At 43.9% G+C, this 17,258-nt stretch overlaps 1 protein-coding gene across 1 annotated transcript in view; it reads right to left on the bottom strand.

The window, feature by feature from the left end:
- The window catches only part of LOC139383491 (MAM domain-containing glycosylphosphatidylinositol anchor protein 2-like), a 240,466-nt gene that overhangs the window by 50,400 nt on the left and 172,808 nt on the right, over window positions 1-17,258 (bottom strand). Inside the window, exon 10 of the mRNA XM_071128049.1 lies at window positions 14,641-14,789. Within this exon, the coding sequence (XP_070984150.1) occupies window positions 14,641-14,789 (149 nt within the window). The remainder of the gene's footprint in view (window positions 1-14,640; window positions 14,790-17,258) is intronic.

Raw genomic sequence — 17,258 nt, 5'->3', positions numbered from 1 at the left:
TGAAATATACAACTAAATACTTCTGTATTTGCAATAGGCTATGTATCCCTATCAGGTACGACAAGGACAAGAAAATCACTTTGTGAAACAGATATTCTAACGGTAGTGTACTAAAGAGGGAGGGGGAGTTGAAAGGGGGAGTGTGAATGAGTTGTTACATGTGGCCTTGTTAGGATGCTAGATAAATTGCAGGTAACTAACTAAAAATGTTCCGGCCTTGACTATTAATACTGAGCAAGACGACACTGTATGTGAAGTTGAGTTTAATACGCTATTAGCAGTAGTTTAGGTGTGGGTGGGAGGGAGAGTGAGTGAGCGAGAGAAGAGGGAACTCACCATTGAATAAATGAAGTGGATAAACAGTATGGGGGCACGGGAATCAGAGGCGGATATGGGGTGCACAATTGGATAAGGGTGTCCTGCTGGGTCGCACGATCGGAAACAACCGCCTCTGGGTCCCCTGGCTGAAAAAGATGGGAGCTTGGAGAGTTAGCGTCACGAAGGACGTTACCCCTCTGACTCCCCCCCTACCTCCCTCCTCCCTCCCTTGCACACAATTTACCATGGAAATGGGTATTGAAAGACAAATGGACAGACAGACAACCGGCCAGACAACCAGCCAACCAGTCCAAACCAACAGAGGGACAAACTGCCTTTCTTCCTCAGAATGAATTAATGGGATGCTACTTCCCACTTGCTGCAACACTGGAGCTGTATGATGACATTGTTACAGTGGAATTGCAACACTTCTAGGCAGCCCGGGCTGATCCCCGAACTCCCAATGGCTTGATCCATCTGGGATCTGATCAGCTATTGTTATCAAGGATAAAGAATGAGAGCGGAAGATAGCGACATAGCGTGTTTGGTGAGAACGTGATATAGGCTCACATAGTCTTTGCCGACGCCAAATCCCCCAGCCGAAGTGAGACTAACTCTGTTATCGGTTGGCTTGTAACTATGAGAATTAATCTGCATGTCCTTAGACCACTGCGACTAATGCGTATAATAATGGTGACATCTCATCATCAAGGTAGCTATCATTTCCTCATTATGTAAATAGTTTGTGACGCCAAAGCCATGATGTTGGAAAAGTGGAAGTGATTAAAAAGTGAATGGAAGTGTTCATTATTCATCATTACTCGTTGCCCGGAAAACAATGCAATTAAACTACGCACAATACAGAGAGAATAATAGCAGGCTAATTCTGCTTAAAGAATAGGACTGGTTATCTGTCATTTTGGCAAATGATTGGATTGGGAAGAAACACTTTGTTCACACACATATACACACACACACACACACACACACACACAAGGACTAAATTAAACTCTAAAATCAAACCAGCCAACTGGACACAGACAATATAAAAAGCGCTGGAAAGCATTCATACTCAAACAGAATAAGCTCATTTGAAAAGCAATTACCTTCTCCCTAACAAGATTTTAAAGGCAAGGGCAAAACAATGATGAAAGCTGAGGAAATTAGAAACAATATGAAAATCTCCAACGCTTAACACTTCAAAACAAGAAGTGGGGTTTGATTTACTTTTGACTGATTTTATGTCAAGTATTTGTTCTGTTTGCCTTCAGTTTGATGGCCAAAGATGGTGCTGCTTTGTTTTCCCCATGGATATTATTTCATACAATTCCTGGTTTACAGGGTAATATAATACTACAAATTAGTGAGTAGTCTTTTCACTAGTATTGCTGTCAGATCTAGAGGGACACAAATGATGTCACGCCCTGACCTTAGAGAGATGTTTTATTTCTCTATTTGGTAAGGTCAGGGTGTGATGTGGGGTGGGCATTCTATTTTTTGTTTTCTAGGTTTCTTTATTTCTATGTTTTGGCTGGGTATGGTTCTCAATCAGGGACAGCTGTCTATCGTTGTCTCTGATTGGGAATCATAGGTAGCCCTTTTTCCCTCCTTTCAGTGTGGGTAGTTAACTGTGTTTGTGGTACTTAGCCCAGTAAGCTTCACGGTTGTTTCTTTCATTTGTTGTTTTGTTGGCGACATTTTAAAATAAAATAAAATGTACACTCACCACGCTGCACCTTGGTCTACTTCCAACGACACCCGTGACAAATGACTAGAGATTTCCCTGCTCTTATTCTCAATTAAAGATCAATTAGCTGTAAAACACAAATAGGCATGTTATTAAAAAAATCCATACCTATAGCCCATTTATTGCTGTTATGCCAGCAGCATACCACCCTGCATACCACTGCTGGCTTGCATCTAAAGCTAAGCAGAGTTGGTCCTGGTCAGTTCCTGGATGGGAGACCAGATGCTGCTGGAAGTGGTGTTGGAGAGCCAGTAGGAGGCACTCTTTCCTCTGGTCTAAAAGGATATCCCAATGCCCCCGGGCAGTGATTGGGGACACTGCCCTGCGTAGGGTGCTGTCTATCAGATGGGATGTTAAACGGTAGTCGTGACTCTCTGAGGTTATTAAAGATCCCATGGCACTTATTGTAGGTGTGTTAACCCCGGTGTCCTGGCTAAATTCCCAATCTGGCCCTCAAACCATCACGGTCACCTAATAATCCCCAGTTTACAATTGGCTCATTAATCCCCCTCCTCTCCCCTGTAACTATTCCCCAGGTTGTTGCTGCAAATGAGAATGTTTTCACAGTCAATTTACCTGGTAAAATAACAGAAAAATAAAATAAAATTGCTAGGAACTGCAAGTGTCCAGTCTGCCGTGATGAGGTTTAAGTTATGCAGGTTAGCCTTTTTCGTCATGAATCTTGTTCTGGAGGCAGCCCTGCAAAGTGGTCACCAGTTAGCATAGCCACAAAGTCATCAAATCTGATTTAAAACATAAACAAACTGCTAACCCTAATGCCTAAAATTACTGTAAAGATCAAAAAGTAGTAGCACTTCTTTTGCTTTCAGGAATTGTTTACAATATTGCCATATTGAATTTGCAGCTGGCCTATCTAAAAGGAAATTGTTCAGTTCTGCCTGCAGGACAAGAATAATGACAATAAACGTCAACCAGCGGCTGGTGTCCTGAAAATGTCACACGTGAGCAAATGTGAGTGAGCGCCGGAGTGCCAGCCTAGAGAGGGTGAGAGGAGTGTGTGGGCACAGCAGGCACTGAGCCAGGCGGAAAGGAGAGAGCAGTCACCAGCCATACTTCCATGATGGATGGGCCTCATCCAGGAAACCACTGTACTGAACCTGGCGAGTAAAACCACAATACAAGCTCTCCATAATGTGCTACCATTGCAAAAGACAGGTGGTTAGAGAATGTTGTCTTTTAAACAAAAGAGGGGCTGACAGAGACTGTGAAAACCGGGCACATCCAATGTGATGAGTCCGGAAGAGTGAAAGAGTCCTCTTTTTACCCAGCAGCGACTTCTCCTCTCCCACTAAAAGATACTGGCTGGCTGGTTTTCAGACATAGCTCACGCACATGTAATCACGGCGCACACAGCTATCCTCTGTTCTAGTGAATTCTATCACTGGTTCCTCACCTTATTTTGGCAGCTATTCCCCTCTGGGTGAAGTCGTTAATTAGTTTCCTGCCCTCACTCATCTCCTGTTCTTGCCCCCCCCCAGCTTTGTTGCTGACTCTTATATGGGTAATTCTACAGAAGTGGTGCAATTTGGGGAATAAAACAATATATATGAAAACGTGTGTCCTATTTTTCCCCAAACTTCCAAAATGTGTCAGGTGGACATATATACACTATACAAACACACATTCTTTGTATTGCATATTTGAAATATTTACCTGAATTCCTTACCACACTAAATTTGTCCAAAATCTTGCAGTAAAGGGAGAACCATTACATAGCGATCATTTTGATTAACCTTCTATTGCAGATAACATTTATAAAATGTATTTGTATACCAAATTAAAAAATTAGTACAAACATGTTGAATCTGATTTTCAAACACTTTAAATTGAATTTAGAGAAATAGAATCTCTATTTTTCTCTGTAAAATGTTCAATGTTGATTGTACAGGTATGAATCTGAAACTTGTTGATTTAATTACTTACGCATCTAATTAATTATGTTGTTAGATGTTTAAATGATCACTTCACCCATCTTTATTTTGGCAAAATAGCAGGCGTTGTGATGTCAAGTGTCAATCATAGAGATTAAGGGAGGACTCTAGATGGATATAACTTATTTTATTATAGACATTGCCATTGAGGGCTTTCACCTACTGCAGTCCTCATCCTCCACATACAACACCCGTACTGCCAGTCACATTCTGTTAAAAATCCCTAAAAGCACACAGATCCCTGGGTCGCTCCTCTTCTCAGTTCGCTGCAGCTAGCGACTGGAACGAGCTGCAAAAAACACTCAAACTGGACAGTTTTATCTCAATCTCTTCATTCCAAGACTCAAATCATGGACACTCTTACTAACAGTTGTGGCCGCTTCGCGTGATATATTGCTGTCTCTACCTTCTTGACCTTTGTGCTGTTGTCTGTGCACAATAATGTTTGTACCATGTTTTGTGTTTTGTGGCCTTTAGGTCGGCCGTCATTGTAAATAATAATTTGTTCTTAACTGACTTGTACAGTATATATTTTATTTATCCTTTATTTAAATAGGCAAGTCAGTCAAGAACAAATTCTTATTTACAATGTGGGCCTACCAAAAGGCCTCCTGCGGGGACGGGGATTTAAAAAAATATAAGACAAAACACACATCACGACAAGAGACACCACAAAACTACATAAAAAGAGAGACCTAAGACAACATAACATAGCATAGCAGCAACACAACATGACAACAACATGGTAGCAACACATGGCAGCAGCACAACATGGTACAAACATTATTGGGTACAGACAACAGCACAAAGGGCAAGAAGGTAGAGACAGCAATACATCACGCGAAGCAGCCACAACTGTCAGTAAGTGTGTCCATGATTGAGTCTTTGTATGAACACAGTAGCATACAGTGGGGTATAGTAGAGCACAAAACAGTACAGTAGAGAACAGCACAGTAGAATACAGTAGAGCACAGCACAGTAGAATACAGTAGAGCACAGTAGAGTATAGTACAGACCCAAAACAACGGCACTGCAGAAGGGGCAGACGAAGTGCTCTTCTGGTCAGGCTCCATAGACGGGCACATCATGCACCGCTCCCGAGCATACTACTCGCCAAAGTCCAGTCTCTTGACAACAAGGTAGACAAAATCTGAGCAAGGTTGCCTTCCAGAGAGACATCAGAGATTGTAACGTTCTTTGTTTCACGGAAACATGGTTCACTCGGGATACGTTATCAGAGTCGGTACAGCCACCTGGTTTCTTCACGCATCGCGCCAACAGAAACAAACATCTCTCTGGTAAGAAGAAGGGTGGGGGTGTATGCCTTATGATTAAAGAGATGTGGTGTGATCATAACATCATAACAACATACCGGAACTCAAGTCCTTTTGTTCACCTGACCTAGAATTCCTTACAAACAAATGCGGAACCCACCAAGAGAATTCTCTTCGATGTCCACGATGTCTTGCTCCCAGACAAACAAAACAACTCCTTTGCTCACTTTGTGGACAATACAGTGCCACTGACACGGCCCGCTACCAAAACCTGCAGGCTCTCCTTCACTGCAGCCAATGTGAGTAAAACATTTAAATGTGTTAACCCTCACAAGGCTGGCGGCCCAGACGGCATCCCCAGCCACGTCATCAGAGCATGCGCAGACCAGCTGGCTGGTGTGTTGACAGACATATTCAATCAATTCTTATCCCAGTCTGCTGTTCCCACATGCTTCAAGAGGGCCACCATTGTTCCTGTTCCCAAGAAAGTGCTTTGAGAGACTTTTCATGGACCATATCACCTCCACCCTACCTGACACCCTAGACCCACTCCAATTTGCTTACCGCCCAAATAGGTCCACAGACAATGCAATTGCAATCACACTGCCCTAACCCATCTGGACAAGAGGAATACCTATGTAAGAATGCTGCTCATCGACTATAGCTCAGCATTTCACACCATAGTACCCTCCAAACTCGTCATTAAACTTGAGACCCTGGGTCTCGACCCTGCCCTGTGCAACTGGGTCCTGGACTTCATGACGGGCCGCCCCCAGGTGGTGAGGGTAGGGAACCTCTCCACCCCGCTGATCCTCAACACTGGGGCCCCACAAGTGTGCGTTCTGAGCCCTCTCCTGTACTCCCTGTTCACCCATGACTCCTTGGCCATGCACACCTCCAACTCAATCATTAAGTTTGCAGACGACACTACAGTGGTAGGCTTGATTACCAACAACGACGAGACGGCCTACAGGGAGGAGGTGAGGGCCCTCGGAGTGTGGTATCAGGAAAATAACCTCACCCTCAAAGTCAACAAAACAAAGGAGATGATCGTGGACTTCAGGAAACAGCAGAGGGAGCAGCCCCCTATCCACATCGACGGGACAGTAGTGGAGAAGGTGGAACGTTTTTAAAGTTCCTCGGCGTACACATCACGGACAAACTGAAATGGTCCACCCACACAGACAGCGTGGTGAAGAAGGCGCAGCAGCGCCTCTTCAACCTCAGGAGTCTGAAGAAATTCGGCTTGTCACCAAAAACGCTCACAAACTTTTACAGATGCACAATCGAGAGCATCCTGTCGGGCTGTATCACCACCTGGTACGGCAATTGCTCCGCCTGTAAGGCTCTCCAGAGGGTAGTGAGGTCTGCACAACGCATCACCGGGGACAAACTACCTGCCCTCCAGGACACCTACACCACCCAATGTCACAGGAAGGCCAAAAAGATCATCAACCACCCGAGCCACTGCCTGTTCACCCCTCTATCATCCAGAAGGCGAGGTCAGTGCAGGTGCATCAAAGCGGAGACCGAGAGACTGAAAAACAGCTTCTATCTCAAGGCCATCAGACTGTTAAACAGCCATCACTAACATTGAGTGACTGCTGCCACTTTAATAATGAACAATTGATGTAATAAATGTATCACCAGCCACTTTAAACAATGACACTTTATATAATGTTTACATACCCTGGGGTGGCAGGGTAGCCTAGTGGTTAGAGCGTTGGACTAGTAACCGGAATGGTTGCAAGTTCAAACCCTTGAGCTGACAAAGTACAAATCTGTTGTTCTGCCCCTAGGCTGTCATTGAAAATAAGAATTTGTTCTTAACTGACTTACCTAGTAAAATAAAAATGTATCATATCATCATCATACTCACTCATTCATATATTTGTATGTACATATTCTTATTCATTCCTTTACACTTGTGTGTATATAAGGTAGTTGTTGTGAAATTGTTAGGTTAGATTACTTGTTAAATATTACTGCATGGTCGGAACTAGAAGCACAAGCATTAACATCTGCTAACAATGTGTATGTGACAAATAAAATTTGGCCAAATAGATGTCAATGTTTGGGCTCTTGGAGGGTTGGAGCCCCCTTGCTGGCTATGCATCTGAATATTCTACTATTTTTACTGGTCTTCACTCGTCCATGGTGGTCCTCTGTAAACTCAGTAATCAGTAATCTCATTTACCCAGAAGTAAAATTATCTTGCAAAAGTTTGTCATTTCCTGTTTTACTTCTGGGGGGTGGGTGGAATGCCGAAGTCCTCCCTTTCTTGCAAAAGGAAACTCTTGGCCAAACCCCGCCCTTCCGCTAAATTAAACTGTGTTTATCATGGCCAATAAGCACATTTCTTTTCATGAATTTTTACGATAGACAATTTTGACTCTGTGGCTGTGTAATCTTGTGGAAAACGTTTATCATCTGCGCACAGGCTTAAAAAAAATCACTGCACCAGTTTAAGCACGGCCTTCACCCAATCCTGATTCGTCCAAATGGTCAATGACAAAAACCCAAAACCAGGAACTACTGCTGCTCGTAATCACATCCCCGGATGGGGCCACAGTGTCTCCTGGCCCCTCCTGTCTCAGCCTCCAGTATTTATGCTGCAGTAGTTTGTGTCGGGGGGCTAGGGTCAGTTTGTTATATCTGGAGTACTTCTCCTGTCCTATCCGGTGTCCTGTGTGAATTTAAGTATGCTCTAATTCTCTCTTTCTTTCTCTCTCTCGGAGGACCTGAGCCCTAGGACCATGCCTCAGGACTACCTGACATGATGACTCCTTGCTGTCCCCAGTCCACCTGGCCGTGCTACTGCTCCAGTTTCAACTGTTCTGCCTGTGATTATTATTATTTGACCATGTTGGTCATTTATGAACATTTGAACATCTTGGCCATGTTCTGTTATAATCTCTACCCGGCACACCCAGAAGAGGACTGGCCACCCCATATAGCCTGGTTCCTCTCTAGGTTTCTTCCTAGGTTTTGGCCTTTCTAGGAAGTTGTTCCTAGCCACCGTGCTTCTACACCTGCATTGCTTGCTGTTTGGGGTTTTTAGGCTGGGTTTCTGTACAGCACTTTGAGATATCAGCTGATGTACGAAGGGCTATATAAATACATTTGATTTGATTTGATTAATAGCCATTTCATCTGTCCACGAGAATCAGTCCAGGAGACATTACTCAGTTTAGCATAGCACACCTTAAAGGCCCAGTGCTGTCAAAAACATGATTTTTTGGAATAATAGTGTGAAAATGATGATATGCCCTTTTGGTGTAAGAGCTGTTTGAAAAGACCGCCTGAAAATTCAGCCTGCTTTGGTGGGATGGAGTTTTGGCCTCCCTAGTGACATCACCAGGTGGTAAATTACACTGAACAAAAATATAAACGCAACATGTAAAGTGTTGGTCCTATGTTTCATGAGCTGAAATAAAAGATTCCAGAAATGTTCCATACACCCAAATGTGTTTACATCCCTGTTAGTGACCATTTATCCTTTGCCAAGATAATCCATCCACCTGACAGGTGTGGCATATCAATAAGCTGATTAAACAGCTTGATCATTACATAGGTGCACCTTGTGCTGGGGACAAAAGGCCACTAAAATGTGCAGATTGTCACACAAAGCCACAGATGTCTCACGTTTTGAGGGAGCGTGCAATTGGCGTGCTGACTGCAGGAATGTCCACCAGAGCTGTTGCCAGATAATTTAATGTTCATTTTCCTACCATAAGCTGCCTCAAATGTTGTTTTAGAGAATTTGGCAGTATGTCCGACTGGCCTCACATCCGCAGACCTCGTGTTTGGCGTTATGTGGGCGAGCGGTTTGCTGATGTCAACATTGTGAACAGTGTACCCTATAGTGGAGGTAGGGTTATGATATGGGCATGCATAAACTACGGACAATGAATACAATTACATTTTATCCATGGCAATTTGAATGCACAAAAATACCATGACGAGAGCCGGAGGCCCATTTTTTTTAAGGTATCTGTGACTAACGGATGTATATGTGTATTCCCAGTCATGTGAAATTCATAGATTAGGGCCTAATGAATTTATTTCAATTGACTGATTTCCAGAAAAACGCATGTCAAAAATGTTATAAATTGATTTGCATTTTAATGAGGGAAATAAGTATTTGACACCCTCTCAATCAGAAACATTTCTGGCTCCCAGGTGTCTTTTATACAGGAAACGAGCTGAGATTAGGAGCACACTCTTAAAGGGAGTGCTCCTAATCTAATCTAACCTCCTATATAAAAGACACTTGTCCACAGAAGCAATCAATCAATCAATCAGATTCCAAACTCTCCACCATGGCCAAGACCAAAGAGCTCTCCAAGGATGTCAGGGACAAGCAGCTTGGTGAGAAGGTGACAACAGTTGGTGCGATTATTCGCAAATGGAAGAAACACAAAATAACTGTCAATCTCCCTCGGCCTGGGGCTCCATGCAAGATCGCACCTTGTGGAGTTGCAATGATCATGAAAACGGTGAGGAATCAGCCCAGAACTACACGGGAGGATCTTGTCAATGATCTCAAGGCAGCTGGGAGCATAGTCACCAAGAAAACAATTGGTAACACACTACGCCGTGAAGGACTGAAATCCTGCAGCGCCCGCAAGGTCCCCCTGCTCAAGAAAGCACATATACATGCCCGTCTGAAGTTTGCCAATGAACATCTAAATGATTCAGAGGACAACTGGGTGAAAGTGTTGTGGTCAGATGAGACCAAAATGGAGCTCTTTGGCATCAACTCAACTCGCCGTGTTTGGAGGAGGGGGAATGCTGCCTATGACCCCAAGAACACCATCCCCACCGTCAAACATGGAGGTGGAAACATTATGCTTTGGGGGTGTTTTTCTGCTAATGGGACAGGACAACTTCACCGCATCAAAGGGACGATGGACGGGGCCATGTACCATCAAATCTTGGGTGGGAACCTCCTTCCCTCAGCCAGAGCATTGAAAATGGGTCGTGGGTGGGTATTCCAGCATGACAATGACCCAAAACACACGGCCAAGGCAACAAAGGAGTGGCTCAAGAAGACGGACATTAAGGTCCTGGAGTGGCCTAGCCAGTCTCCAGACCTTAATCCCATAGAAAATCTATGGAGGGAGCTGAAGGTTCGAGTTGCCAAACATCAGCCTCGAAACCTTAATGACTTGGAGAAGATCTGCAAAGAGGAATGGGACAAAATCCCTCCTGAGATGTGTGCAAACCTGGTAGCCAACTACAAGAAACGTCTGACCTCTGTGATTGCCAACAAGGGTTTTGCCACCAAGTACTAAGTCATATTTTGCAGAGGGGTCAAATACTTATATCCCTCATTAAAATGCAAATCAATTTATAACATTTTTGACGTGTTTTTCTGGATTCTTTTGTTGTTATTCTGTCTCTCAGTGTTCAAATAAACCTACCATTAAAATAATAGACTGATCATTTCTTTGTCAGTGGGCAAACGTACAAAATCAGCAGGGGATCAAATACTTTTTCCCCTCACTGTATAATTCAGTAAAATCAATGAAATTGTTGCATGTTGCGTTTATATTTTTGTTAAGTATAGTTAGACCAATAAGAAAGACAATTCCAAACCTCTCTGCCAATAACAGCTAGTTTTCCATTTTCCCCTACCCACTCAGACCACTCCCAGACAGTCATAGGAATATTCTTGCTTGAGAAACTGCTCTTTGCTAAGAAGCAATTTATTTATTTTTGACAATTTTAATTGAAAACAATCATAGTAAGGTACTTAAATTGTTACCAAAAAATTATTTGATATTGAGATAAAACGGCTGCATTGGACCTTTAAAATGTTGATAGCCTCAATGTTCCCTCTCCGGCATGCAGTGCAGAAGAAATGCCACTTAGCACAGAGATGCAAGAGATTGAACCTCACTGAGTTCGCACTATATAGATCAACGTTTTTTCAGTGGTCGAATCCAAATGATATCCGCCCCTTTTCAATGCAACAAACCAAAACAATTCTAACTTGGCAAGATTGTGATTTTGTTGTAGACAGAGACAACGGCGTAGAATTCTATTGACCTGGTAGCGAACAAGAGGTCTTTTCAATCACCCTCGAGTGAATGGGCTTTTCAGATCAGATCAGAGCGCAGTGCCACGCGCGTGCACATTTGTTAATATTTTTTGGCTAGTTATTAGCCCAGTTATAGATGAGTATAGGTCAACAATGGGGAGTTACTGCTTCCTACAAGAGCACAAAACGTGTAGCCTACATTTCAAGCTATTTTTGAAAAGTCAGTCAGGTAAAAAGCTTATGTCTGAATTAAAGTGGCAGTGTTGTGTTTTGAGACATGGCTATTTGCATATTCAAGCCTTAAGCAGAGAGGTAGTCTACATTGTTTTATTCTCTGTATGGTAATAATGATTCATTTTATTTTGTAAAGTGGTTTCTTTACAACACAATACAATGCAATTTATGGTCACCTATTTGGCCTATGGTGTTACTATGGTGTTGTAAGTAAAAAATAAATGTCAAGTCCTTCATGAAGTAAAAACGTCTTATGTAATGTAGGCCTGTATAATGTAGGCCTGTGTAAACACCACATATAGGCTACTGTAGGCTATATCATAGAAATAAAAAGCTATTTCCATTCCATTATTTCCAAAATGTAATGGGATTTGCTCCATTTATTTTGTTGATAGGCCTACATTATGCTAAAATAGCCACAACAGCCTATTGGATACTTTCTAAAACTGTAAGGGCACTGTAAACCCATGCCGGAAGTTGCACAGAATTCTCACAACGTTTAAGTTTCCGCTCACAAGACAGAAAATTTGCTCAGTGCCCCCAAAAATTTGAGGGAACATTGGTCTCAATGGCACTGCCCGTGCTGTCACAGACACCATAATGACACACTAAATAATATATATATCAATAATGGGTCAACTGTTTCAGTTGTGACCGTTTCGGTTTGGACAATTGTGACTTACTTTGGACATTAAATCATTCCCATAGCTAACAGAGTGTTGAGCAATTAACCAAAATGTGGTTTAATTTCGGTTTTTAAACACCTAATTGACCAACGTCGATTCAATTATTTGAATTTCATTTAGTAAATTCTTTTCTGAGCTCAACGCCCCGTTTCTCGCGAGAGATTCCTCTCTAGGACATGTTGTCCAACTCTTGCCTGAGACTCAAACGGAATTCTTCCGCTTCTCTATGTTCGTTACATACTTCAGTCTGAGACTGCCATCTTGAATAGGGGAGGGTCCAGGTGGGCATCTACCCTCGGAGGTTCCGGACTGTGGCCCGTCGTTGGAGGTTCCGGACTGTTAAACGTCGCCGGAAGCTCTGGACCAGGTTCTGTCGCCGGAAGCTCTGGACTGGGTACTGTTGCCGGAAGCTCTGGACTGCTGAGTCGCACTGGATACCTGGTGTGAGGTGCCGGTACTGGTGGTACTGGGCTGGAGACATGCACCTCAGGGCAGGTGCGAGGAGCAGACACAGGACGTACTGGACTCTGGAGGCGCACTGGAGACCTGGTGCGTGGTACCGGGCTGGAGACATGCACCTCAGGGCAGGTGCGAGGAGCAGGCACAGGACGTACTGGACTCTGGAGGCGCACTGGAGGCCTGGTGCGTGGTTCCGGCACTGGTGGTACCAGGCTGGTGACATGCACCTCAGGGCGAGTGCGGGGAGCAGGCACATGATACACTGGGCCGTGGAGACGCATTGGAGATCTGGAACGTAGAGCTGGCTCAATGTGTCCTGCCTGGATGTCCATTCTAGTCCGGCAAATGCGAGGAGCTGGAATAGAGCGCACCGGGCTATGAATGCGAACTAGAGACACCTAGAGACACCGTGTGCATCTATCTCTGAATAACACGGTGCCTGACCAATCACACGCTCCCCACAGTAAGCACGAGGAGTTGGCTCAGGTCTCCAATCTGACTCAGCCAATCTCCTCGTGTGTGCCTCCCCCCAAAAAATCTTGGGGCTGCCTCTCGGGCTTCCGTGAAGGCCGTGTCCCCTCGTATTGTCGCCGTTCCTCCTGCGCTGTTTCCACCTGCTTCCATGGCAGAGTCTTGTCCCCTGCCATTACCTCCTCCCAGGTCCAAGATGTCCTCCACTCATCTTTCTCCCGGGCCCAGGATGTCCACTCCTCTTGAGTACGCTGCTTGGTCCTTTTATGGTGGGTTCTTCTGTCACGTCCGTTGTACGAAGGAGACCAAGGCGCAGCGTGGTAAGCGTACATTCTTAAATTATTTAACGAATGAACACAAACAAAATAACAAACAACCGAACGAAACGTGAATTTTCTTAATTTTTTTTTGTTGGGGGGTGAGACTGCAATTTTCACCACTTCTGTAGAATCACCTATGTCATGCTCCTCTCCTATGCAGACCTAGCAAGAATGAGGAAATAAGAAACAATTGCTAGCTGCTTTGTCATAATAAAGAAAACACGAAAGCAGGAGAGATGAACGAAAAAAGGTAGAACAGAACTGGAACTTGGGCCGACTCAATGACGATACAGATGCACCACCTCCCATGTAAAAAGCCACCCAGCTCAAGCACTTAAAGAAGTCCCTCGAGCCTAAAATAAATCTGTGCAGTCAGTGAAAATGTGCTTCAGTGTGCTAATAATAATGCTGAGCGTGTCGTGTAAGAGAGTTGCCTCCAACATGTGTGAAACCACTGGGCAGAACACCTGATGTGTACAAAGTACCCCCAAAAAATGTTCTCAGTTCCCAGCAGTGATGACTAACAGCACACAAGACCGGTAATTTTGTTAAGAAAAAAATGAATGAAATCAGTGACTTGTTTTACTTAGTGTTGACTTTGAACCAGGCAATGACAACCCTGACGGGGAATAAATCACGCAGTGTGATGTCATTACAAGTGGCTGAGGACTCCTCTATTCCAGCTGAGTGATGACAGTGCTGATGTTGAGGGAGAGGGAATGCCATCCCTAACTGGAACACCACCAACATGGAGGTTGGTGGGGGGGTATGATCCCCACAAGAGAATGTGACGCAGTCAGAAAGTACAAATGCTAATGTATTCACAAGTGCATCATGCACAAGCTTTAGTGGGATTGGATACGTTAGGTCTCAGGCTCATCTTCTGCAAAGCTTATCAATCTCCTTGGTTTAGTCTTTCTGCATGAAATGACTGCAGAGTAATAACATTTGTTGCAATAGAACTCACTCTCATGAGTGACAACACAATTAGGAACTAGTGTGTGCTACAGTTAATTCAAACATACAAACTTTATTGATCTCTTACCTTTGAGACAAAAGCAGACGTAAAAGGGTGAAACTGGGACAAAACCGAGAGCATAAAAGTGAGAGAAGGTCCCTGTATTCTTGCTCACCTGTTTCATCCCGAGTCGGTAGGCCACGATGCGGTCCACAGACAGGGGGTTCTGCTGGGTCCACTGTAGCTTGAAGCCGTAGACCCTGGGCCGGTTCTGCCACAACGCACTGTATGTGTCATAGTAGAACTCTGGGGCATAGGCCCTCCCTGTAACAAAAAAGAAAAGCAGACTGGTTTTAGCATGTTTGCGTGAATGTGTGTGTGTGTGTGTATGCATACATCACCATTCTAACTGATGTTAATTCCCCTCAGCCACACACAACTGTGACATATCATTCTTTGTTAGTTTCCTTGAAATGCCATTTATCAATACTCTTCTACACCTAAAAATAGCCTCGCCAATATACACAATGTACAAATCATTAGGAACAGCTTCCTAATATTGAGTTGAACCCTCGTTTTCCCTCAGAACAGCCTCAATTCATCAGGGAATGGACTCTACAAGGTGTCAAAGGTGTTCAACAGGGATGCTGGCCAATGTTGACTCCAATGCTTCCCACAGTTGTGTCAAGTTGGCTGGATGTCCTTTGGGTGCTGGACCATTCTTGATACACACAGGAAACGATTGAGCGCGAAAAATCCAGCTGTGTTTCAGTTTTTGACACACTCAAACAGGTGCGCCTGGCAACTACCATACCCGGTTCAAAGGCACTTCAATCTTGTGTCTTGCCCATTCACCCTCTGAATGGCACACACACAATCCATGTCTCAATTGTCTCAAGGCTTAAAAATACTTCTTTAACCTGTCTCCTCCCCTTCATTTACACTGATTGAAGTGAATTTAACAGGTGACATCAATAAGGGACCATAAGCTTTCACCTGGTCAGTCTGTCATGGAAAGAGCAGGCGTTAATAATGTTTTGTAAACTCAGTGTACATTCTAAGCACTGTCACTGTAGCATTGAAGCTTTACTTTCCCCAATGCAGAAATGAGAAAGACCATTTTTCTGTGGTTCAAAGAATGCAACTATGCAGTAAAGAAGAAGAGGGCCCCTCTATGAGCTGAAAGCTGACAAGAAATTGAAAACAGCTTAGCAGCGAGGGCTGTCTCGTTCTTGTCAAATGAAAACCAAAATTGCTACTAGAGAAGCAAGAAGAGGTGCACAGGAGCTTCAGTGTGACTATTAACCCAAAGGGTAAAGGTTTAGTCCAATGTTGATGTACGTATTAGGGCTGTCCCCGAAGAAAAAAAATCTTGGCAACCGAAAGTCGTCTGTTCTTTTGACCAACATTTTAAAATGTGTATTTTTCCATATATTAGACATCTCTGGATGTGTTTTAATAAAATAAATATATATATGCATTGAACTTGTATCATGCTTTAAGTGCACTGTTTGATTAAAAAAATTATATATATTTGCTACTGCTCAACTAAAACAATTATCGATCGACTAACAGCCTATTGACCAAACAATCGTCTAGTCGACTAATTGGGGTCAGTCCTAGTATCTATCACATACAGTGCATTCAGAATTCAGGCCCCTTGACCTTTTCCACATTTTGTTACGTTACAGCCTCATTCTAAAATTGCTTAAATTATCCCCCCCCCCCCCCCTCATTAATCTACACACAATATCCCATAATGACGAAGCAAAAACATTAGTTTTTTCTTCCTCTGAAGAATCAAAAAATAAAAACAGAAATACATTATTGACATAAGTATTCAGAACCTTTGCTATGAGACACGAAATTGAGCTCAGGTGCATCCTGTTTCCATTGATCATCCTGAGATGTTTCTACAACTTGATTGGAGTCCACCTGTGGTAACTTCAATTGATTGGACATGATTTGGAAAGGCACACACCTTTCCCACAGTTGAGAGTGCATGTCAGAGCAAAAACCAAGCCATGAGGTTGAAGGAATTGTTCGTTGAGGTGCGAGACAGGATTGTGTTGAGGCACAGATCTGGGGAAGGGTACCAGAACATTTATGAGCATTGAAGGTCCCCAAGACCACAGTGGCCTCCATCTATCTTAAATGGAAGAAGTTTAGAACCACCAAGACTTCCTAGAGCTGGCCGCCCGGCCAAACTGAGCAATCAGGGGAGAAGGGCCTCGCTCAGGGAGGTGACTCGGACAGAGCACCAGACTTCCTGTGTTTAGATGGGAGAACCTTCAAGAAGACAACCCTCTTTGCAGCACTCAGGCCTTTATGGTAGTGGCCAGCCAATTTTCAGTAAAAGGCACATGACAGCTCACTTGGAGTTTTCCAAAAGTCACCTAAAGGACTCGCAGACCATGAGAAACAAGGTTCTCTGGTCTGATGAAACCAAGATTGGACTCTTTGGCCTGAATGCCAAGTGTCACACGTCTGTAGGAATCCTGGAACCATCCCTATGGTGAAACATGGTGGTGGCAGCATCATGCTGTGGGGTGTTTTTCAGCGGCAGGTACTGGGAGACCAGTCAGGATTGAGGGAAATATGAATGGAGCAAAGTACAGAGAGATCCTTGATGTAAACCTGCTACAGAGCGCTCAGGATGTCAGACTGGGGCGAAGGTTCTCCTTCCAACAGGACAACGACCCTAAGCACACAGACAAGACAACGCAGGAGTGGCTTTGGGACAAATCTCTGAATGTCCTTGAGTGGCCCAGCCAGAGCCCAGAAATGAACCCG

The sequence above is a fragment of the Oncorhynchus clarkii genome, chromosome 25 (assembly GCF_045791955.1).
Source record: "Oncorhynchus clarkii lewisi isolate Uvic-CL-2024 chromosome 25, UVic_Ocla_1.0, whole genome shotgun sequence".
Classification (NCBI taxonomy): domain Eukaryota; kingdom Metazoa; phylum Chordata; class Actinopteri; order Salmoniformes; family Salmonidae; genus Oncorhynchus; species Oncorhynchus clarkii.
This window is presented reverse-complemented; position numbering and strand designations above follow the sequence as displayed.